Source organism: Pezoporus occidentalis, unplaced genomic scaffold (genome assembly GCF_034315485.1).
Source record: "Pezoporus occidentalis ecotype Australia unplaced genomic scaffold, CSIRO_AGI_Poc_V1 ctg2, whole genome shotgun sequence".
Taxonomy (NCBI): domain Eukaryota; kingdom Metazoa; phylum Chordata; class Aves; order Psittaciformes; family Psittacidae; genus Pezoporus; species Pezoporus occidentalis.
This window is the reverse complement of record NW_026913855.1, coordinates 21,503,022-21,526,372: the sequence shown is the minus strand read 5'-3', so window position 1 is coordinate 21,526,372 and position 23,351 is coordinate 21,503,022. Positions and strand designations below refer to the sequence as shown.

The following is a 23,351-nucleotide window of genomic DNA, read 5'->3' as shown; positions in this document are numbered from 1 at the left end:
CTGTATCGGGGGGAATAAAAAAGAAGGTGCTATAAATACGTGTGTCCAGCAGCCACCCCCTAGCCCCTTACTTGCCCCCACACAGCCAGGAAGGGGTTAAACCCCCACCATCCTGTGGGCAGCTACAGCACTGGGCGCTGTCCCATTTTACAGTGTCAGGGACACAAAAACTGGCACAGGGACTCCTGGCCCCACTTCTCCCACCACAATTCGCTTTTGGAACGTTTCTGAGCAGCAGCTCTTGTGTGGAGGACGCCAGTTTGTGCCATAACACAAACCCTACCATGATGTGGGGATCCGGTGAGGCTGGAGCACCAGCTCCAGCTCCCAGTCAGAGCAGGGTGCTACCAAAAGCCGGCAGCATCCCCAGCCAGCGCCTCCCCCCTGGCATCTGGCAGTTGGGAAAACCACTGATCCCACCACACCACTGGCCCCGCAGCAGGCTCAAGGCTCTGGTGATGGTCTCATTCCTCCCCTCACCGCTCCATTGATGGGAACACACCCTGGGCAGGATGTTGGGCTGTCCCCACAGCCACCAACCCCTACTTGTACTTGGAGAGCGGCACAGGGCGCTGGGTGCAGGGTACAAGGAGCGGGTGCATAGGGAGGAAGGGGCTGAAGGGTTCTCCCTCGCGGCACCGGGAGAGGATCCTCTCCTCAGCATGCCCACGCTGGTGCACCGTCAGCTCCTTCTTGTGGGCAAAGACGCGGCCACACTCAGTGCAGGGGTAGACCCGCTCCACGGCGTGGGTGAGGTGGTGCGTTCGCAGGTTGCCCTTGTACTTGAAGCTCTTCCCGCACTCGAGGCAGGTGAAGGGGCGCTCGCCTGTGTGGATGCGCTTGTGCTTCATCAGCGTCGTCTTCAGGTTGAAGGTCTTGCCACAGTCGGTGCAGGCGAAGGGGCGCTCACCTGTGTGGATGCGCTGGTGGGTGATGAGGGTGCCCTTGCGGTTGAAGCTCTTGCCGCACTCGGTGCAGGTGAAGGGCTTCTCACCGGTGTGGATGCGCTGGTGCTTGATGAGCTCGCCGTTGTGGCTGAAGCACTTGCCACAGTCGGCGCAGGCGAAGGGCCGCTCGCCCGTGTGGATGCGCTGGTGCCGGGTCAGGTCACCGTTGCGGCTGAAGCTCTTCCCACACTCAGAGCAGCCGAAGGGCCGGTCACCGACATGGATCTTCTGGTGGAGGATGAAGGTCTTCTTGGCGCAGAAGCCCTTGCCGCACTCTGCACAGATGAAGGGGCGCTCACCACGGTGGATCTTCTGGTGGGTGAGGAAGTTGGCCTTGCGGTTGAAGCTCTTGCCACACTCGGTGCAGGAGAACGGCTTCTCACCCGTGTGGATGCGCTGGTGCAGGATGAAGGTCTGCTTGGAGCAGAAGCTCTTGCCGCAGACAGTGCAGGAGAATGGCTTCTCACCAGTGTGGATGCGCTGGTGTCGCATCAGGTCGCCCTTCTGGCTGAAGCTCTTGCCGCAGACAGTGCAGGTGAAGGGCTTCTCCCCGGTGTGCACCCGCAGGTGGGTGACGAGGTTCCCCCGGTGCTGGAAGCTCTTCCCACACTCGCTGCAGGCGAAGGGACGCTCGGATACGTGGCTGCAGGGTCGCTGCACCGGCTTGGAGCTGGGGGCCGTGGTGCTGCCTGTCCTGCAGGTGGAGGACGGGACGTGTCCAGCGCCACTCACTGGCACCACCAGAGCCGTGTCCATCACCTGGCAGAGTCCCCATGGCATGGGGGTGACCCTCTGTCCCCCGGGCACTGCCGGGCTGTGCCGGAGATCAGACACGGTGCCCTGCACCTGCTGCACCGTCCACTGGCTAACATGGGGTCGGGGCCCCAGGGAACCCCCCTCAGCAGCCCCCAGGCTCTGCTCCAGCTTTGATGACCCTGGTTTCATCTCTTCCAGCTCCTCCTTGCCACTGATGCCTGCCAAGAGAAGGGACCATGCGGTTACCTCCTGTGAGGTCCCACAGCCACGTTCTTGGACACCACCAGAGCTGTGCCCATCGACACAGGCACGGTGCAGCCATGGCACTGGGGCCACCGTGACCCTCTGACCCTCTGTCTGTGTCATCAGGGCACCAGTGTCTTGTCTCCGTCTCAGCACTGTGAGCAGGGGTGGCATCACTGCTGCTGACCCCAGGGAGGTGCTCACACCTCTGGTACAACACACGCACTGTCTGTCTGGACCTGTGGAAGAGCAGCACCTTGTGCCTGCACACCAAGAAGCTCAGCAGGATAGCTGGTGGTAGCACCAGGGGCTCTCCCTGCAGCTTTCTGCTGGGTCTGGGACATGGCTGAAAGAGGGACATGGAGGCTGCGGGTGTAGTGGGAGCTGTGGTGGAGGCAGCTCCAGCCCCAGGACCCTGATCATGGAAAGCCCATGGTAACACTGCCCCAAGGTCGCTGGGCAGCCCATGAGGCAGTGGGACCCAGAAGGTGGTGGTGGGACCCTCAGGGCTGCCTCCATCTGCACATCACCTCCCCATGTCCACAGCCACTCATGGCAAGGGGGAGCCCCGACACCACAAATCATGTGCAAGTCGGGCTTGTGGCAAGGAGGCACCAAAGCCAAAGTGCTGAATGAAGCTGTAAATGTAAAGGGGAAATCATATCTGCAGCTGCAGCCAGTGCCGGTCACCAGCAGCACCCACCACCCTTGTCTTTGCTCTTTGTAATGCCTGGCTCAGCACTGCATCAAGTGTGGCTCAGCCCCTCTGGCAGCAAATGCAAAGGATCTGCAGGGGTCTGCAACCCCTCAGAAGAGTTTTCTTCTCCTCCCATCACCCAGAGTGTGGGATGGGAATGGGGTGTCCATGCAGCATCTCACTGCTGTTGAGAGCACCACCCCGTCTCTGGTCCCATCCAGAAGCCCCTGGTGCTTCCTCGGGAGCTGCAAGGAACTTTCAGCCAAACCCATTACTGGAAGATGCTTTAAGGTCCATATCAGCAGGACCTGGCCATTTCCATCAGGGTGACCTGCCCCAGTGAGGAGCCCTTCCCTGCTCCATGCACAGCGAGCCAGGCACTCACCCCAACACCCCCCATCCTGCCGGACCCATGGAGCTGCCCCAGTGCTCACCTGTGCCACTGCAGTGGCCAGGAGCTCCTGTGGGACACTCGATGTGCAGCTCCTCTGGCTCCACCTTCATGATGACCTCGGGCTTGGCATCACCTGAGAGCAGAGAACGGTGCTGGGTGGGTGCCAGCAGGGCCACAGGTGACGCAGATGGGCTTCACATCCCAGCCAGCAGCGCTACCAGCGGCAACGGCAGGGCTGGGCTCGCATGGGCACTTGCTGAGGCTCAGCGGTGCCATGGGACAGAATGCCACTGTCCCCTGGGTGGTGTGGAACAGTGTCACCATCATCCCCAGGCTGGCACAGGACAGTGTTACCATGTCCTAAGTGGCACTTGGAGGGGATCAAGAGGGGTGGCTGCCCCTGGTACATGCCCGGCTGCTGCCCACTGCCCAGCTCACCCACCCCATTCCCCCTGGCTGTGTCCCCCCGTATTCCCCACCCCACTCACAGGCCATGTCAAGAGGGGTCATGTCCTGCCCCGGAGAGCCGGAGCTGTAAATTCCATATGCCACATCTTCATCCTCACTTTTCCCAATGACTTCAGCCTTGATGCCTGTGGAAGGCAGGGAGGGAGGGAGGGAAGGTGCTGCCCGGAGAAGCTGGCATGGGACAGGGGACTCAATCCTGGGAGCCACAGCTCTTGCCGAGCTCCTGGCCCTCACCCAGCTGCCTGCTCTGCTCACCAGTGCCAGGGACACCAGGGCCAGCAGCCTCAAGGCCCTGGGGACACCCAATGTAGGATTCATCCTCTGGTTCCGTTTTCACCACGATCTCACCCTTCGCACCGTCCCAGCCCTTCCCTGAGGAAGACAAACTGCATCACACCAGCACTGTGAGCAGTGCCATCACGGGGTCCATGCTCCCTCCAGGCATGGAGGGAAGCAGGGGGATTGGACTCCCATCCATCACCCCCGGCTGCCCTGCAAGGACCTTCACCTGACCATAACTACGGCAGCAGCCAGTACTGGGTATGGCATCCCCAGCAGCAGCACCGTGCTGGGCTCTGTGCAAGAGGCACCTCAGCCCTTGGGGTCCCATGGCACGGGGAGCTGCGATGTCTCTGGGTTGCTGGGGCAGCCAGGACCTGCAGGACATCACCTCACCTGTGCCACAGGGATTGGGCACCACCTGGAGCCTCGTGTCCAGTGGGTTCCCCCCAAACGGCGGCTCCTCTTGCTCCATTGCTGTGGTCCCACCAGAACCTGCTGGAGAGATGGGAGACTCTCTGCCAGTGCCCTCCCCATCCTTGGGCATCCAGGGGATGCCAACCCCAAGGTCTGGGCTCCAACATGGGTGCCAGGTCAGGCCATCATCACCTGAACAGCCACCCTGGCTGCTCCTCACAGCCCAGCAGCCACAAAGGTGGGGGTACAGGATCAGAACAGGCGAACCCCAGCACAGGGACCCCCTGACACCAGTGTGGGGCTCGGCACCAGCATGGGGTTGGGTATGCAGGGTTCCTGCACCCTGGCCCTCTCCAGCTTGAGGGTCACCGGAGCAACCCAGTGGTTCTGGGAGGTGAAGGCTGGCTGTCCTCCTCCTCCTCCTTCTCATCCTCCTGCCTGGCTACCTGCCTGCTCCAAGGATACCCTGCTCAGGCAATAGGTGCTGCTGAGGGACCCCTGCAAGCACTGGGGCAGCAGGACCAGGGTGCTCAGGGGTTGATGGGGTTTGGCCCCTTCCGAACAAGAGGGCTTTGCTCCGGGGTTCCTCACCTCTGGCTGCCCAGGAGCAGGACCAGCCCCAGGCAGGGATTTCAGGTGAGTGTGGTTGGAGCCCGTAGGAGCCACAGAGCGGGCACCTTACCCACACCCTGGGACCATGGATCTGTCACTCTGCACCCATCACACCACTGATGGGATGCAGGGCTGAGGGGCAGCCCCACAGCCATGGGGAGGATGCTCCTCTTATGGGATGCTGGCACCCCCACATCCTTGCCACCCTCCGTGCCACCCCCCCACCCCACCCCAACCCCTGCTCCCGCCGTTGCACTCACCGGGAATGGGACAGGGTTTGGGGCATGTTCCCCCCCCACCCCCGCACGGGACTACCCCGCTCCCGGTATGCCCCTGCTCTGTTCCCCCCACGGCGTGTTTAGTCCTGGTGCCCCCCCCCGCCTGTCCCGGTGTCCACTACCTTTGTCCCAGCGTCCCCCGGTGCCCCCCGCCTGTCCCGGTGACATGCTGCTTGCCTCAATACCGCCTTCCCGGTGCCACGCTCCCGTCCAGTGCCCCCCACTCCCAGTGTCTCCCTGCCTGTCCCAGTGCGCCCCCCGCTTGTCCCGGTGTGCACCCCCCCGGTGTCTCCCCGATGCCCCCGCCGTCCCGGTCACCCCGACAGCGCCTCCCGTCCCGTCCCGGTGTCCCCCACCCGCACCACGGCTCCAGTCCCGGTGCCGGTCCCCGCCCCCGGCTCTCACCGGCGATGGCCGCGGAGCGCACCGGGGCTGCGGCGGCGCGCGGGGCGGCAGACAAAGGGCCTTGGCCCCGCGGGCTGCCGGGAGCCGTAGTCCGGGACCGGGGCCCGCCCCGCCCGGTGCTCCGGGGTCGCGGGCAGGAGCGGGCGGTGGAGACCGGTGCTGGTCGGGGAGGAGGGGTGTCAGTGCCGCCGGAGCTCTCACCGGCAAGCACCGGGGCACTGGGCTTGGCGACAGAACGGGAATGTTGAGTAGGTCGGGTCATGGAGGAGGCACGGGGGACGGATTGCAGTGGGATGAGGGACACGGGGATGTGGGGGCATGAGGACATAGGGAAGTGGTAGGGGCAGACCACCTAGATAGATCTGGATTCCCTGCAGGATGGCAATGCTTGATTCGGCCATGCCAGCCGCTGGCAATGAGACACATCGCTGGCACCAGGAATGGCAGCACCAATTCCGCACGGATGTGTTTATTCCCCTCCCTGCTCCACCTGCACAACATTATTCATCTGCCCCAGATGTGTGCAGCAGTGGGAAGGGGATGGGAGTGAGGTAGGGTGATGTTATCCCAAGTGGGACAGGGAAGTGAAAGGGGAAGAGAAAGAAAAGGGAAAGGAGAAAGGGAAAAGGGAAAAGAGAAAAAGGAAGGGGAAAGGAAAAAGGGGAAAGGCAAAAAGGGAAAGCGAAGGGAAAATTCCAGCCTGAGGGGGCCTTCACCGACCATCCAGCCCAACTGCACCTCATCCATGAGCCCTTGAGAATGGATGCTCCGGGTCCCCTGATCAATGCCTGGGCAAGGCCTGGCACCAGGGGAGGAAAATAAGCAAAAGGAGAGCAACACCACCTCTGCACCTCCACTGCCTGCACCCCTAGCCCAAGGCCCCTCGGGAGTTGCTGTTCCCCCTCTGCTGTCCCTCCACTTTCATTCCTGCCAAAGGGATTCATTAACCTATGAGGAATTGTGGACATCACGGCGCTCCAGGACTCAGAACACACCTACGCTTGCCTGGGACTGGGGAGCCAGTGGCAACGGTGCCCAAGGGAAGAGCTGCTGGCCCAGCAGCCTGTGCCGGATATTGCTGGCACCCCAGGGTCCCAGACCCAGCCATGCTCCCCACGCTGGGGCTCACAAGCCCTGGGGTGCCCACCCAGACAAGCAGCGGGACAATGGCAGAGCACAATGGGTCAGTTTGGGAAACCTGCTTTCCAAAAAGGCAGCTTTTACTTGAGGAATATTCTTCATGGACACAGTGCAGGGGTAAATCGACCCAGGGACCTTAGGGATAGCCCACTGCCGCTGTTGACTTGCCATGGGCTTTTGCCAAGGGCATGTAGGAACAGGACAAGGGGAATGGCTTTAAATTGACAGAGGAGAGGTTTAGATTGTATCTGAGGAAGAAGTTCTTCCCTGTGAGGGTGGTGAGGCCCTGGCACAGGTTGCCCAGAGAAGCTGTGGCTGCCCCATCCCTGGCAGTGTTCGAGGCCAGGTTGGACGGGGCTTGGAGCAACCTGGTCTAGTGGAAGGTGTCCCTGCCCGTGGCAGGGGTTTGGAACTGGATGGAGCTTTAAGGTCCCTTCGAACCCAAACCAGACTATGGTTCTGTGATCAGTCTATGGAGCAGCAGCAGCACAGGGTAGCCACCTTCCATGCAGTGATGGCCACCAGCTAAGCTGGGGAGGAGTGAGGTGAGATGCACACAGAGCCAGAGCCTCCAGCCACAACCGCTGCAATCTCCTTCCAGCCCAGGGGTGAAGCACAGGGCATCACCCTCCTCCCTCAGATTGGGTCTGCACTCCAAAAGCCCAGGCATGACCAGCAAAGGGACTGGGTGCTACCAGGGGGCCCATGACACCCTATGCTAGGTATGCCCAGCAGGTTATCCCAGTGCTTGGATCATGGCCGCCTTCTGAACACAGGCAATATCCTCACCCTTGAGAGCCTTGGAACCATGGCAGGTTCTGGCACAGGGTCTGGTGCTATTTGGCCCTCCAAGCCCCCAGCCCCACCCCAAGGGGAGACCAAGAGCAGAAGTGAAGGGCTCTGGACATGAGCTGCCGCCACGATGCAGGATGAGGCCCTTTTGTGCTGCTACAAGAGACCAGACCCCACACTTTTATCGCTCGCTTCTACTTTAAATGTAGACAGGAAGACACCCTCCACACAGGGGCAGGGCACTGGTGGGACCAGGAGAACTGGGACGTGCCCTGGAGGGATATTCCAAGGCCTGAAGAGAAAATGAGGTGCTCTGGAGGGATTTCCCTATGCCCAAAAGGGCGTGGAGCACAGGGATCACAAATCCTGGATGGGCACTGGGAGGAAGGCACTTTGCATCAATGAAGTCAGGCCCTGGGGGCAGGAAGGGGCTCCTCTGGACCCTCCACATCGAGATAAAACTCCTCCTGAGCTCCATAGCAGCCACAGCTACTGCTGGCAGCCAGCCTGCTCAGCCCCTGTGCAAAGGCTCCTGGCATCGCGCTCCGCATGCTCACGCTGGTGCCTCAGGAGCTTGCTCTTGGACCTGAAGCCCAGGTGGCACTGGGGGCAGGTGAAGGTCTGGCAGCGGCGGTGCAGCCTCTTGTGGGTGATGAGGTTGGCCTTGTTGCGGAAGGACCTGTCGCACTGCGGGCAGGTGAAGGGCCGCTCGGCCGTGTGCACGCGCTGGTGCGCCAGCAGGTACCCGCTGCGGCTGAAGCAGCGGCCGCAGACGGGGCACTTGTGGGAGCGCTCCTGCACGTGGCTGCGCTGGTGGATGATGAGGCTCTCCTGCCAGCTGAACCTGCGCCCGCAGCGCCCGCACCGGAATGGCCGCTCCTCGCCGTGTGCCGCTCGGTGCCGGCTCAGGCTGGCCTCATCCTTGAAGCACTTCTTGCAGTCGGAGCACTCGTGGCAGGCATTGCCGGCGGCATGCTCCTTGAGGTGCGCCTGCAGCTTGCACTTGTGGAGGAAGCTGTCCCCACACAGCAGGCAGCAGTAGCTGCTCTCGCTGCCGTGGCTCGCCCGGTGTCGCAGCAGGTCGCCTTTCAAGCAGAAGGTGCTGCCGCACTCGATGCAGACGTGCCGGTGCCGGCCCCCATGTTTCTTGTGCGTCAGGAGGCTGCGGTGGTGGCGGAACACTTTGCCGCAGGCCCTGCACTGGTAGGAGGGTGCCGGCTGCAGGTGCTCACCCTGGTGTGTGCGCAGCCGGGCCTCGTCCTTGAAGCTCTGCCCACACATGCCACAGATGAGAAGCGCCCCGGGCACCAGCACCTGCTCTCTCCCCAATAGCCCCTGGGGGGAGGCTCCGGCCCAGGTCTCTGTGTCACACAAGCTGGAGCGGAGCGGTGTGCACCACACCTTGGCCGCACTGGCTTGCACTGTGCATGGGACCCAGCATCCCTGTTTGTCTTCCTCAGACAGCTCCTCAGCAGCAGCCGTGTCCCAGGCAGCTGTTGGGAACAGGGAGTCACATCATGGGGACACCCCAGCACAGTGCCCACAGTGTTGTCCCCCTGCCTGCTGCAGCCTCCCCTCATCCCTGCAATGCCCACGGGGCAACTGGGCCGGGGGCAGAGGCGGGATGCCCTGACCAGGATGACACCCGGCAGGGGCTGGTCTCGGTGGCCACCTCACCTTGCTACAGCACCACCAATTTCCCCTCCCAGTGCCCCAGGCCATGCCAGTGTCCCAGTGCTCACTCACAGGTTCCAGAGGTGTCAGGAGCTCCTCCGTCCCCTCTGCCGCAGGGGTCCCCCACATACGACTCCTCCTCAGCCTCCATTTTGCAGACAAACTTGGACTCGGAGACTGTGCAGAAGAGAGGACCTTCAGTGTCCTCTGAGCCACCCCAGGAGTGTCACTGTCACTGTCACAGAGGCTGTGCTGGGGGGTTGCCGGCTGCAGAAGCAGCAGGTCCAGGGAGGGCTGCCGGTGCTAATGCCGGCTGTGACAACAAACTGGGATGCACCTGGATGGGGAGCAGCAGGGCCAGGGAACCTGGAACCGTTACTCCTCACACACTGGGGATAGACTCAGCAGGTCAGGCTGTGACCCGGACCCCAGCCAAGCCTCTGGAACCCCAGCTCAGTCCCGGGGCCCCATGAGCTCCGTGCAGGGCTCATCCTTACCCAGACTGGCAACCAGGTCCCGGTTCTCCAGCATCACCTCCCAGTAGAGCTGCCGCTGCCACCGCATCAGCTGCCCCCACTCCTCGGGGGAGAAGTGCACGGCCACGTCCTCGAAGGCCACCGCACCCTGAGAACAAGAGGGCGAGAGGAGGGGTCCCGGGGGTCCCGCAGCAGCACCGGGACCCGGCGCACACACCGCCTCCCCCCAGCCCGCTCCTCCCTCCCGGCCCCGGGGTCAACGGGAGCCACGGGCAGGAGCTGCCTCCAGGACCGGAAATGGGTGCGGGAATGGGACCGGGGCACTACCTCCACCCCGGGACACCCGGGCCCGGCCTTACCCGCTGCATCTCTGACCGGGGCACCACCGCCACCCGGGAGAGCGCCGGCGCCGCCGCCAGCGCCTCGATGGCTGCCGGAGAGGGCCCGGAAGGGGACGGCGAGGGCGGAACCGGGACCGCGATGGGCGGTGGGAAGGGGCGGAGCGTCGGCACCGGTTGGGGAGGGCACCGGTTGGGGGGAGCAGCGGAGCGTCGGTCCCGGGCACCGGGAGCATCACCCCTGGCATACGGAGCCCCCAGGAGCACCAGCCGCGGGCTCCGGGTGCGCTCGGTGTCATTGGAAGGGACCGTGGGGACCAAGCAGGGCCCAAGGGCTCCCAGCAGCAGTTCCCTCCCCGTTGCCACCACGCGGAGCGGGGGCCACCAGCTCCCCTTGCCCTCCCTATGCCCTCACATGCATTTTGCTGCCCTCCCCGCAGCCTGCAAAGCTCTGGATGGGGACACGGGGCGGCCCTCGAGCTCGTGAACCTTCCCCTATAGGGGTCCAGCCCTTTGGTCCTACCACTGAACCACACCGGGTCCCATGGGGTGTTGTGCTGCTGGCTCCATCCCTGTGGGTGTTTTGCTGTAACTCCAGGTGCAGGGATGCCCTGGGGAGAGGTGGCTGGGGGGCTTCATGCCCCAGGGCTCTGAGAGGGGCATACTCCAAAACCAAGGGGAATTGCAGGTGGGAACTTCCCTGAGCAGAGTGAAGTTTGGCCTCTGCTCCTCTGCCCCATGCCGAGTGTGCCAGCCCCGGGGACGGACATCCCTCCAGTGCTCGGGGGAAATTCCAGCTCAGCTGCTGCCTTGGCAGCCAAGATCTGCACCTGGCAGGTTGTGCTGGGAATGAGCATCCACCAACATGTCCCAGAAGGGAATAAGCATCCACTGGCACTTTCTGAGAGGGAATTAGCATCAAATGGTGTGTCCTGGGAGAAGTGTTTGCCTGTGCCTCGCTGAGGCAATGTTGGACCTTTCCCACCCCATCCCACCAATCTCCTAGGGATGGACTTCTCCCAGCTGGCACGAGCCTGGTGACAGCCTGATTTTTCAGAGTATTAGGAGGGAATCAGAGGAAACGTCCTTTTGGGACATCACTGTGTGGAAGAGCCTGCAGGTCCTTCTGGGTGACCAGTGCTCTGCAAATGGCTCTGCAGATACCAGGCTGTGCCCTGGGGAGAGCAGCGTGGACACAGCCTGGCTGCCTCCATGTGTGTCGGGGCACAAGAAATCCAAGACTCGGCATCCAGAAGCACCAAGAAACATGTTGGGTGCATTCACACGTGTATGATATCAAGAAGGAGTCTTTGCAGGTGCCCCCCCCCATCTCTCGATCCTGGTGAGGCCACATCTGGAGTACTGTGTCCAGTCCAGGGCTCCTCAGTACATGAAAGACAAGCTACTGGGGGGAGGGGGTGGGGGGGTGGTCCAGCAGAGGCGACAAGGATGACTGGGGGTTTGGAGCATCTCTTTTATGAAGAGAGATTGCAGGAGCTGGGCTTGTTTAGTCTAGAGCAGTCTGAGAGGGGATCTTACTACTGCATATAAATATCTCAAAGGTGGGTGCCAGGAGGATGGTGCCAGACTCTTGTCAGTGGTGCCCAGTGACAGGATGAGGAGCAATGGCCATAAACCAAAACACAAGAAGTTTCACGTCAACATGAGGAAGAACTTCTTTACGTTGAGGGTGGCAGAGCACTGGAACAGGCTGCCCAGTGGGGTTGTGGAGTCTGGAGACATTCCAAACCCACTTGGACACGTTCCTGTATAACCTGCTCTGGGTAGCCCTGCCTTGAACTGGGTGATCTCCAGAGGCCCCTTCCAACCCTAATGATGCCGGTGTGCCAGTGACCCCCGAACGCTCCCGCGGACGTCCGACAGGCGATGCCGGCGGCGCTCGGCACTGCCGCAGCACAGGAGGAGCGTTTCCAGGCCAGCGCTCGGGGCGGCCGCTGGGGGTTTGTGCCGGTTGTCACACAGACACTTCCCCTCCCGCCGGTTTCTGGGCCGCCTCCGGGTGTGACACCCGCTGCCGCGGCCCCGGGTGGCTTTTTTGGGATGCCCTAGTTGTGCCGCCGCCGTCCCGCAACGTGCCGGGCGCACACGTGGGTCGGTGCTGGGATCCAGGCCGAGCGCCGGCCCCGTTTTGGAGGGCCAGGGAGTGCGGGGCCGTGAAGGGGGGATCTTGAGGACGTCAGTGCTCATTTGTGCTTCGCAGCTCCGAATCCCATGAAAAGGCCAAAACTGGCGTTCTTCTTCCTTTGCCGTTCAGAATGAATTCCTGATGTGGGGAGACGATTCCCAGTTATTTTTCTGGCATCAGCCCAGAGCTGGAGAGGGTTGGGGGGGGGGGGGGGGGGGGGGGGGGGGGGGGGGGGGGGGGAGGAGGTTAAGGCACTGACTAATGCCCTTAAAACCACAGATCCCTGGGTCTGCACTGGCTTAGTGCTTCTGTTGACGATCACAACTACACTGAAGGGAATTCCTGGAGGCTGCTCACCCCACAGCACAGCCCCGGTGTCTGCAGAGCCATTATGAGCTGTGCTGGCCACCCAGAAGGACCTGTGGGCTCTTCAAGGGGATGGGGTGATGTTTGGAAAGGGGCATACGCTGAAAAATCAGACCATCACTGGGCTGGTGCTGACTGGGAGGAGACCCCCATGTCCAGGAGGTTGGTGGGACAGGGTAGGAAAGGTCCAGTGTTACCAGAGGGATCAAAGCCAGACCGTGGCATTGAGGTAGGTGGCACAGTCACTTGTTCCATCACAAGTGTTCGCTGGCAGCACCCTGTTCTTTGGGGATAGCCCCTGTGTCCAGGCCCCAAACCAGGGGGGAGCTGCCTTCCCGCAGTCACTTCCAGCTTTCCCAAGGAAATCCAACTACTGAAGCAGCTGGTCCAGGCATTCTGGGAGCACCACCGCTATTTCTCTGTGCAGCACTGCTCATCCTGGGAACAATATCCACGGGGGTTTCCCAGCAGGGAACTGTCCTGATGTAGGAGCTGTGACCCCAAGCAGGAGGAGGTGGTGTGTATGTGCTGTTCCATGCTCCATGGCATCCCACCAAGATGTGCCCTGCACCTCCTTGTTGGTACTCTCCTAATGAAGCCTCATCCTCTGGGGAATACTAATTGCAGAAAGGTCAATTGGGATCTCACAGAGGGAGGCAGGGAAGTGTGATCCTTGGCCAGAAATACCCGACAAAGCGTTTTCAAACAGCTGAGCCATTTTCCATCCAGTTGATCTATTTCTGTTGCTGGATGTGACACTGCCTCCTCTTCTCCCTCTGGTGCCCACGTGAAGCAGGCCCAGGTTCACCACGTCCCTGCAAGGGACATGATTCTCTCTGTCCCAAGAGGAGGGACTGGGAGCCACAGGATTTATCTTCCTGCTGCAGCCAGTCCTTGGGCGTTGTCCCTGCCACAGTGATGGGGCTGCAGTGCTGGGGTGGCCACAAAGATGCTCCGAGGACTGAAGCACCTCTGCTATGGAGACAGGCTGAGAGAGCTGGGCTTGTTCAGCCTGGAGAAGAGAAGGCTCCAGGAACACCTTAAGAGCAGCTTCCAGTGCCTAAAGGGGCCAACAAGAAACCTGGAGAGGGGCTTTTGACAAGGGCAGGAAGGGACAGGACAAGTGGGAATGGCTTTAAACTGACAGAGGGGAGATTGAGATGGGATCTGAGGAAGAAGTTCTTCCCTGTGAGGGTGGTGAGGCACAGGCTGCCCAGAGAAGCTGTGGCTGCCCCATCCCTGGCAGTGTTCAAGGCCAGGTTGGATGGGGCTTGGAGCAACCTGGTCTGGTGGAAGGTGTCCCTGCCCATGGCAGGGGGCTGGAACTGGGTGAGCTTTAAGGTCCCTTCTGACCCAAACCATTCTGTGATTCTATGAAAACCCCTGGGTGACACAGGGTGTCACAGCAGCCAGCGGCTAATGAAGGTTCAACCTCCATCTCATTTCCATACAAAGAAATTTCCCTATGAAATCCTTGATGGAGCTTCTCCAGCTTTAAGCACTGCTTTAGCAAAACTGCATGGACAGAGCCAAGGGAAGGAAGGCTCTGTTGAACCTGAAGCCTGGCCACGTACCCTGGGAACAACACAGTGCCTTCTGCTCTCAGTCAAGCAGATACACTTCCTTGGTAAAGCAATCCAGTCACCGCAGCTGACACAAAGGACTCCGTTAGTGACAAACAACAGGACTGAGAGCAAGCACGCATCTAGTGTGTGAGATGGTGGCGCAGACACCCTGGGGAAGCCCACAACGGTGTTGGAAGCAGCTTGGAGCACGCAGCTTCTTTCCAGAAGCTGCAGAGATGCAACCAGGAGGCTCTGCAGGTCCTTTGGCACCCCAAGCGGGGGAGAGAAGGGGCAGCAGTGAGCCCGAGGCTTGAGCAGGACTGATTGTCAGCGGGGATATGATCCTGTGATGTGAAATAGAGGAGCTGTGGATGCAAGTGGAGGAGCTGTGGATGCCCAGGCCAGAGAAAGCTGCACTCACAGGGACAAGAAGGCTGAGCTTTTAAATCCGTGTATCCCGATTACCCCAGCAGCGAGGGTGCTGCTTGGCTCTGGTTTAGCAGCTGCCCTTCCCTCTGCACCTCTAAAGGAAACACTCCCGTGGTGAAACACCGGATCCAGGCCCCAAAAAGAAGCATGAACTCGTGAAAGGGTTGAGTAATGGAAGATTTTCTCCTAAAAGAAAGGAGCAGCTGGCGGAAGTGCTGGCTGAGGGAGCTGATGGGGCCATTGTGTGCTTTGTTATTCTTTTGATTACAAGGGTTTTGTCGGCAGTCAGGGAAGAGGCGGAAAAAAACCCTGCATCTGGTGTGAAGGCACCAGCTGGAGCAATTCAAACCCTCCCCTGAGGGGGAGAGCTGAGAACTGCAGCCACAGCACCGCGAGTGGAGGGATGGGCACAAAAGGAGGGCTGCAAAGCTCAGCTTCACGCCTCCGTGCTTCAGAAGCACCTGATGTTCACGGGGAGGTGATGACGGTGAGGGACCATCAGCCCTGCTTCGTGACATGCAGGCATTTCTTGGGCTGAATGGGGGGGTTAGGGAGAAGAGATGTTTGGAAGGTGGGACAAGTGCCCCCATTTCTGCTGCACTGGGGCACAGGGTTCCAGGCAGCTGCTTCAGCTTTGGAGGGGGTGACAGCAAACTGTTTTGTCTCAGAAACAAGAAGCAGGTCTTCTGCAAAGAAATACGGTGGCGAAAGAAACACAGCGGAGTTGTGGGAACAGGCTTGAAGCTTTCCAGACACTTCCAGTGCTTGTGCCTGCTTTTCACAATCCAGCAGCCCCTCAGCAACTAGAAATCTTCAGCGCACATTTTCCCCCCATCCCACCCAGTTGGTAGCTGTCTGGGAACACGGGAGGGCGGCTCGAGGCCACGGAAGCTTTGCAGGGGTTTATTTTGGAATGCCACATCTGATAAACCAACCCCTCTGCATCCCCTGGGAGGTGGGATGTGGAACAGGGACCTGCTCACTGTGGGCACAGGCACCAGCCTCTGGCTCAGCAGTGAGAGGCCCAATGTTGACATGAGCAGGGCTCCAGGGATACCCAGGAGCACTCTCTGCTGGGAGATATCCCACCAGGGAAGAGGTGGCAGTGCAGTCACAGCAAGCAGATTGCTCCTCTGGTAATCTGATATTGCTGGAGCCCCAGGGCATGTCCCCACTTCACACTGTGAATCACATGATTTCTCCCTGCCCCATCTCATAGGTGAGAAGTGGCTGGGGTGTGCCTGGGAGACAGCCCAGAGGCATCAAAGAGGAGGTCAAAACCCAAGGTAGATGTCAGGAGTCACAACAATGAAGAGTGAATACCAGCGAGTGAGCTTCACCTTGTGGAACCTAGAGATGTGCTCAGGTGCCTCCAGTAGTATTGTGAGCTTTTGCAGAGCTGTTGGGTATCTCCAGCTGTACCCATGACAAGCAATGGCCTTCAGGGGCTATAGGACTGCTGCTGTGTCCTACGGAGAGCCAGGCTACTCCAAAGGCCAGCTCCATCTCAGGCACCAGCACAGAGTGAATCTCTCCAACTACCTGCACCACCAGAACACACATCCCCTAAGATGAAGCTGTAGAGGTTCATAGAATCACAGGATGGTTTGGGTTGGAAGGGACCTTAAAGCTCATTCAGTTCCAACCCCCTGCCGTGGGCAGGGACACCTTCCACTAGACCAGGTTGCTCCAGGTCCAGTCCAACCTGGATGCCTGATTGGTGCCTTCAGAAGCCGGTGTTGAGCCTGTTCAGTGTCGTGGTAGTGGCAACATAGTGCTCCCCAGAGACAGGAATAATGGGGATGACATGTGCAACGCCGACAGATTCTCTTGTCCTTTCCCTGGTGGTTCCTCCTCCTGCAGGAGCGCATCTTAGGCTATCTCTGGGGAGGACACCTACACCAGCCATGCCTGATGATGGCTGTTGAGGGGCAGCACAGAAGCATGATGGATGCTCAAGACCCTCTTCCTGACTCCCCACTGCTGATCCAGGAGACACTGAGGACATAGGCCACTCTGTCACACATCTGCTCACACTGCTGGGATGTGCAGGAGGCTCGGAACTGTTTGCTGGCTGCACTGTGAAACACATTTTCCTGCTCTACACAACCCCTCTGCAGCCTGTTTCTGGATAGAGGAGCATGAAACCTGCATGGGTAAACCCCTCCCACCACAGCACACTCCCTTAACCTCTGCAGGCTTCAGCTATCAGGTTTATTCAGCCACCTCAGCCGTTTCCTTCACCTCTCAGCCTTCCTCTTGCCTCTTCTTTGGCGTCAACGCCACGAGCTCTGCCCCGGTTGCTGCCCGGCCAGAGGAAGCGCAGGCCTCCGCTCTCACACAGCCATTTATCATTTGTGCCACACTCTGTGTGTGGCTGATAATCCGCTGTAAGACATAAACACCCGCTCAGAGGTTTTGTTTCAAAGGCTCCTTTGATTCCAGACATCCTCGTGTGGTTTCCTCTTATAGAAACGGAAGAATTCTTCTTTTGAAACCAGAACAGGTTCCCAGATCCTCAGGGAGGGTGAGTTTATAACCCAGCTGCTCTGCTGGAGCTGCGATGATAAATGCACCCATGCTTTGGGAGCAATCAGGGTCACTGATGAGGAATCGCTGTCTCTGCACTTCTGGTTTTAAACTGCTGCTAAAGCACTCTACGGCCACAGCTTTGCCTTGGTAGTGCCAATAAAACAGCAAACACGATGCTGTTAACAGCCACGTGGGTTTAGGAAGAGTTTCTGTCGCTGCCAAGGTGCTCCTGGTTAAGCTGTTTTGCTCGGAAGAGGTCGTTGTGCCCTCTTGTGTCACCAGCGATGGCACCCAGCCTGCCTGCCGCATTCCCTGGTGCCTTCTGGGGCTCTGGCTTTCAAAGAAGAGCTTTTACTCCCCCCAAAACAGGAACTTCCCTGCGCTTACTTGAGAGACACCCCTGTCCTTCCTCAAAGGCCACAGCTGCAGTGACCCTACACCTCCCAGCTGTAACATGATAACCGTGGGGGGCAGTGCGAAAGGGTGAGGGCTTTCCCTGCTCCCTCGGGACCACCCAGGCACGATGGCAGGGTGCGGGCAGGCAGGGTCGGTCCCCACCAGCCCAGCCCAGGTCTTGCTGTGTCCCGGGGCCGGGGTGTCCCAGGGTACCCCGCATCCCGACCAGAACGCGTTGCCATGGCGACGGCGGACGATCTGCCCGGACAATGGGAGCGCTGTGAGCGCCCTGGAGCATCCAGCTCCTCCGCGGTGAGACTTGGAGGGGGGGGGGGGATGTGGTTGCTATAGGGACCGAGGAGGTGTTGCTGTTGGGAGGGCGTGAGGGGGGGCGGGGCTAAGGGGAGGCGTTGCCATGGGAACAGCGAGGGATGGGGTAGTGGTGGTGCAAGGACGTGTTGCCATGGGGATGGAGTGTCGGATAGGGGTACGTTGCCATGGGGATGCGGTGTCGCTGTAGGGATGGGGGGGATTGTCCTGGAGACGTTGCCATGGCGACAGGATGTAATCATGGGGATGGGGAGTCATGGAAACATTGCTATGGGGATGGGGTGCCACCATGGGTACCACTGGAAGGGTGGGGAGTGCATTGCTATAGGGATGTGGTGCTACTGTAGGGATGGAGGGGGTCAGGGACACATTGCCATGGGGATGGGGTATACCATGGTTGCCAGAGGGATGTGGGCTGCATTGCCATGGGGACGGGTATACGAGGAGCAAGCAGAGGCCTCACCATGGGGTAGTGCCAACTGCAACCACCCCAGATCCAGGGGTCCAGTGCTGCGCTCTCACCCCATACTCCATGCTTAGACCTGGCCTTTTGGAACTGGCACCCCTGGAATTCCCCGAGCTTCCACCGACTTCCTGGCAGCCCCAGGAGCACTGGCTGGCTGGCTGTTCTCCATGACAGCCTTCCTGGCCATGCCAGGGGTTGCTGGGGCAGTTATCCGTCTTCAATCACTGACACAAAGCTAAACCACTATGTTTTCCAGCACTCCCAACACCATCACCACCAGTGTCCAGCAGCTCTTCCCAAAACCAGGTGCTGCAGAGCACTTTTTGACATGCCATGCTGCACCTTGCTATGCCATGCTGCACTGTCATGCCATGCTGCACCATACTGTGCCAATCCATGCCATTTCATGCTGTGCCATGCCATGCCATGCCACGCCATGGCCTCACTCCATAGCACAGCTCCAGGAGGAGGGGGGACACTCTGTGGATACATCCCAGCTCTGGGTCCACCCCCTGGTGTCCCAGCATGCTGGGCAGGGTCTGCCACCCCTGTGTGCAGGAGCACCACGGCCACAGTCCTACGTGGGTCCATCCCGGTGCTGTTATCTCCTGTCCCTGAAGTTTGATCTGGGTGAGGCCGTGACTGGCAGCACCCTGGGGCAGAGAGGGGGGACAACGACCGGGCGGCCGCGGGGCCAGGGGCTGTGCCCGGTGTTCATTAACCCGCGGGGGCCGGGCCTGCAGCCCCACGCGTGGGGGTGATGGGGGGAAGGACGGGGGCACCCTCGGGGTGTGCCCGGTCGCGGGGTCCCTCCCCCCCCCCCCCCCCCCCCACGCGTGGGCCCCTCCCCGCAACACCCCCCCGCATTTGCGTGTCAGGAGCACGGCAGCGAGCGGTGCTGGAGCGCGCAGGTGCGGAGCAGAGAGTGCAAAACGCGGGTGGGGTGTGTGATCGTGGGAAACCCTTCCTGGGGGGGGATCCCCGGGGAGGCGGGACCGGGCGGTAGCAGCCTTGACCCCGGGGGGGCGGGACGGGACGGGACGGGACGGGACGGGATGGGACCGGGGGGAGTGGAACGGGCGGGCAGCACGCACAGGCCGGGCTGCAGAACGCGGGCAGGTGAGGGGGGGGACCGGGAGGTCGCGCAGGGCGGGTGTTTTCTCCCCGGGAGTCGGGACCCCGGGGTCCCACAGTAGGGCTCCCACTGTTTGCCCTGGGGGGGGGGCTCGGGTCAGAGTCGGGGTCCCCCAGCTGCTTGGGGTGCAGCCCTCCTCCGCACTCCAGGCCCTCCACCAATCTCAACCTGGTTTTGGGGTGACACGGGGGGGGGAAGGGGTGTCAGGCACCCGTGGAATCCAAGGGGAGCAGCCCCACAGCGTTGGCATCTGCAGGGATTCGGTGGTGCCACTGTTCTGATGTCTGGAGGTGGGAACCACTGTTTGTCCCAGCACCACACAGGCCCTCTCCCTGCCCTAAAAGCCCCTGACCCACCAGCCAGTGACCCTCCCCAGCCAAAGCTGCCACATCAGGGTAGGCTCTGGCTGTTTTGGGGTGTCATCGTGTGCCCGTCCCCTCAAGCACCCACAGCCTGAGGAATGGTGGGCACTGAATAGGGTGCTGGTGGAGAGGACCCCCAGTATAACAGTGGCTGCCCAGTATCCCCAGGGATTCGTGGCTCCCATGGGACTGGTGCTCACACTCAAAGGGGTACATGCTTCCTGGAACGGGAGAGCCAGTATGGCATGGCATGGTGCATGGCCTGCCTCACTGGCACAGTGCTGCAGGATGGGATGGCACATGCTGTGGTCACACCATGATGACCATGCTGGCATCCAGCTCTGCCAGCAGGGATGTGGATTGGCTGCTCTCTGTACCCTCCACAGCTCCCTCTGTCCCAGGTCCTCCGAGGATGTGGCTGCTCTGGCTCGCCTGGGCACTGCCCGTGCTGGCCATGGCCTCCAGCTCCGGCCCCAGCCCCAGTGCCGGCCCCACTGAGCTGCCTCCAGACAAGGCTTCCATCTTCGCCGACCTGTCTGCGGCTGAGCTGCGCGCTGTGCGGACCTTCCTCATGAGCCGCCCGGAGCTGGGGCTGTCCCCAAGCCGCGGGGGGCCCCTGGCCAAGAACACCCTCTTCCTGGTGGAGCTGCTGCCCCCCAAGAAGCGGCTGGCCCTGCACTACCTGGACCATGGTGGCCGCCGGCCCCGGCGCCAGGCTCGGGCCGTTGTCTTTTTCGGTGGGCAAGCGGAGCCCAATGTTACTGAATTTGCTGTGGGCCCCCTGCCCCGGCCAAGCTCATACCGGCTGCTGCGGTTCAAGGGCAGCCGCACTGTGCCCTTCACCGCACGGCCCATGACGCAGCTGGAGTATGAGCTGCTGCATGGCGTGCTGGCGCAGGCAATGGAGCCGCTCCACCGGCTGCTGCTCGACGCCACCGGCTTCTGGTTCCACAACTGCTCCCAGCGCTGCCTGACCTTCTCGGACATTGCGCCACGAGGACTGGTGTCCGGTGAGCGCCGGAGCTGGCTGGTGCTGCAGCGCTTCGTGGAGGGCTTCTTCCTGCACCCGGTGGGGCTGGAGGTGCTGGTGGACCACCGGGACCCCGACCCACGGCGTTGGGCAGTGCAGCGGCTCTGGTACAACGGGCACTACTTCTCCAGCCCACAGGAGCTGGCTGAGCGCTATGAGCGTGGCACGCTGGCGATGGCGCGGCTGCCAGAGCCCCCTTCACAACAGCTCTTCTCCAGCTACGAGCCCCGTGGGCGCTTCACCACTGGCACCCCCACTGCAGTGCACGGTGCCAAGGTGTGTGAGCCCCAGGGCCGGCGGTATCGGGTGCGCGGCAACCAGCTGGAGTACAGTGGATGGAGCCTGGCTTTCCGCCTGCGCTCCTCTGCCGGGCTCCAGCTCTTCAACCTGCGCTTCAATGGGGAGCGCGTGGCCTACGAGGTGAGCGTGCAGGAGGCTATTGCCTTCTATGGTGGCCACACGCCAGCTGCCATGCAGACCAAGTACATGGATGCCGGCTGGGGAATGGGTGCTGTCACCTATGAGCTGGCCCGTGGCATCGACTGCCCCGAGGCAGCCACCTACCTGGATGTGCATCACTTCTACGATGCCGATGGGCCCGTGCGCTTCCCACGTGCCATCTGCATCTTCGAGCTGCCCACCGGCGTCCCGCTCCGCCGCCACTTTGATAGTGACTTCCAAGGGGGGTTCCACTTCTACGCTGGCCTGGAGGGGCAGGCGCTGGTCCTGCGCACCACCTCCACCGTCTACAACTACGACTACATCTGGGACTTCCTCCTCTACCCCAACGGTGTGATGGAGGCCAAGGTCCATGCCACCGGCTTCATCCATGCCACCTTCTACACGCCACAGGGCCGGCGCTACGGCAGCCGCGTCCACAGCCACGTCCTCGGCAACCTCCACACCCACCTCGTGCACTACAAGGTGGACCTGGACATCGCAGGTGCAGCCCCCTGCTGCCCCCCAGCTATGGGGTGGGCGCTGGGTGGTGGGACCAGACCTCACGTGTTGATCCAGGGGACTGGGAGGCTCATCCCGTGGGAGTGCCACTGCCTGGGCACAACATGGACCCTCTGAAGGTGTCCCCCAGCCACGGTGGCACCTCTGCAGGGTCCTCGCCGTATCTCACAGCCTCTCTGCTTGCAGGCACCGGCAACAGCTTCGAGACCATGGACGTGCGCTTTGAGAATATCTCCAACCCCTGGAGCCCAGGTGCCCGCGTGGTGCAGCCCTGGCTGCACCGGCAGCCCCGCCACACCGAGCGCCAGGCTGCTTTCCCCTTCGGCACGGCGCTGCCGCGCTACCTGCTTTTCTACAATCCGCGCCGGCGCAACCGCTGGGGCCATGCACGCAGCTACCGCATCCAGCACAGCTCCCACGCCGGGCCCGTGCTGCCGCGCGGGTGGCAGGAAGAGGAGGGAGTCTCCTGGGGCAGGTGGGGACCCCAGAACCAGGATGTGGCTATGGACAGGCCCACTGTGTGCCCAGTAGTTGTGGTCATGGTGTGGGCACCTTCCCTGCGCCATTGGCTCCCTCCTCTGCAGCCTGAGCTGGTCATGGTCATGGTCATGGTCATGTGTCACTGCTGGGTGACCCCCATAGAGACCACAGTTCACACCATGACACCCCAGGGCAGGCACTAACATCCACCCAAGGGGCACTGTGAGTGCAACAGTTGTGGGAACCATGGGCCCCCTGGCCTGGCACAGTGGGGATGCAGTGGGGGCCTCACCAGTGGGCATTGCCTTGCCAAGGCCCCAGGAGCTAGGACTCCCCAGGACTCCCTGCCAGTCCTGGGTATCCCTACATGGTTGTGTGACGGGTGGCCCGGGTAGGGGTGGGAGATGGGTCCTGCTCCTGGTGCCATCGAGGGGCCTGATCCTGCCCTTTCCCACACAGGTACCACCTGGCCGTGACGCGGCACCATGAGAACGAGCCCACCAGCAGCAGCATCTATGCCCAGAATGACCCCTGGGACCCTCTGGTCAGCTTTGAGGGCTTCATCCGCAACAACGAGAGCATCGACGACCAGGTGACAATACGGGGATGGAGCTAGGGGTTCAGGCCCCACTGGCACTCACAGGGAGGCCACTGTGCCCCACGATATCACCGGTCCCATTCACACAGGACCTGGTGGCCTGGGTGACCGTAGGATTCCTGCATGTCCCGCACGCCGAGGACATCCCCAACACAGCCACACCTGGCAACGCCGTTGGCTTCTTCCTGCGCCCCTTCAACTTCTTCAATGAGGACCCCTCGGTGGCCTCGCACAGCCCCGTCATTGTCCGTCCACTGGACCCTCCCACCTTCTCCCGTGTTGAGATCCAGCGCTGGACACCGGCCAGCCCTGGCGCCTGTGTTGGTCCAGAGCCCTTCACGTACAATGGCACCTACCGGCAGGAGTGACCCGCCACAGCACTGGTGGCGGCACTGGGGACACCCTGGGCCATGGGGACCCCAGGTAGTGCCATGCTGTGTCCTGGGCTCAGTAAAGGCAATGCCACCTCCTATGGCCCCATCCGTGCATGGGCCATACAGCGGCCCTGGCACTGCCTTGGGCATGAGTGCTGGCCTGGGCACCGGGAACATCACATCCCGCGAATTGGCTGTTGCAGTATTTAATTCCACCATAGTTCAAGGTTCTCCACCCTGCACCACACTCCTGGCCCTTGTCCCTG

At 61.3% G+C, this 23,351-nt stretch overlaps 2 protein-coding genes across 2 annotated transcripts; one reads left to right on the top strand and one right to left on the bottom strand.

Moving 5' to 3' along the window:
- Window positions 1-10,024, bottom strand: LOC134163112 (uncharacterized). Its single transcript, XM_062617662.1, has 10 exons — window positions 9,938-10,024; window positions 9,600-9,726; window positions 9,175-9,279; window positions 7,922-8,921; window positions 5,448-5,719; window positions 4,181-4,279; window positions 3,740-3,877; window positions 3,526-3,630; window positions 3,078-3,170; window positions 1-1,921 (listed from the first exon to the last, which is right to left on the bottom strand). The coding sequence occupies exons 1-10, from the start codon at window positions 9,944-9,946 to the stop codon at window positions 543-545; spliced, it is 3,327 nt and encodes a 1,108-aa protein (XP_062473646.1). The 5' UTR covers window positions 9,947-10,024; the 3' UTR covers window positions 1-542.
- A 9,157-nt stretch (window positions 10,025-19,181) lies between these two features.
- Window positions 19,182-23,180, top strand: AOC1 (amine oxidase copper containing 1). Its single transcript, XM_062618184.1, has 5 exons — window positions 19,182-19,265; window positions 20,045-21,616; window positions 21,820-22,108; window positions 22,573-22,705; window positions 22,801-23,180. The coding sequence occupies exons 1-5, from the start codon at window positions 19,202-19,204 to the stop codon at window positions 23,077-23,079; spliced, it is 2,337 nt and encodes a 778-aa protein (XP_062474168.1). The 5' UTR covers window positions 19,182-19,201; the 3' UTR covers window positions 23,080-23,180.
- The last annotated feature ends 171 nt before the right edge of the window (window positions 23,181-23,351 follow it).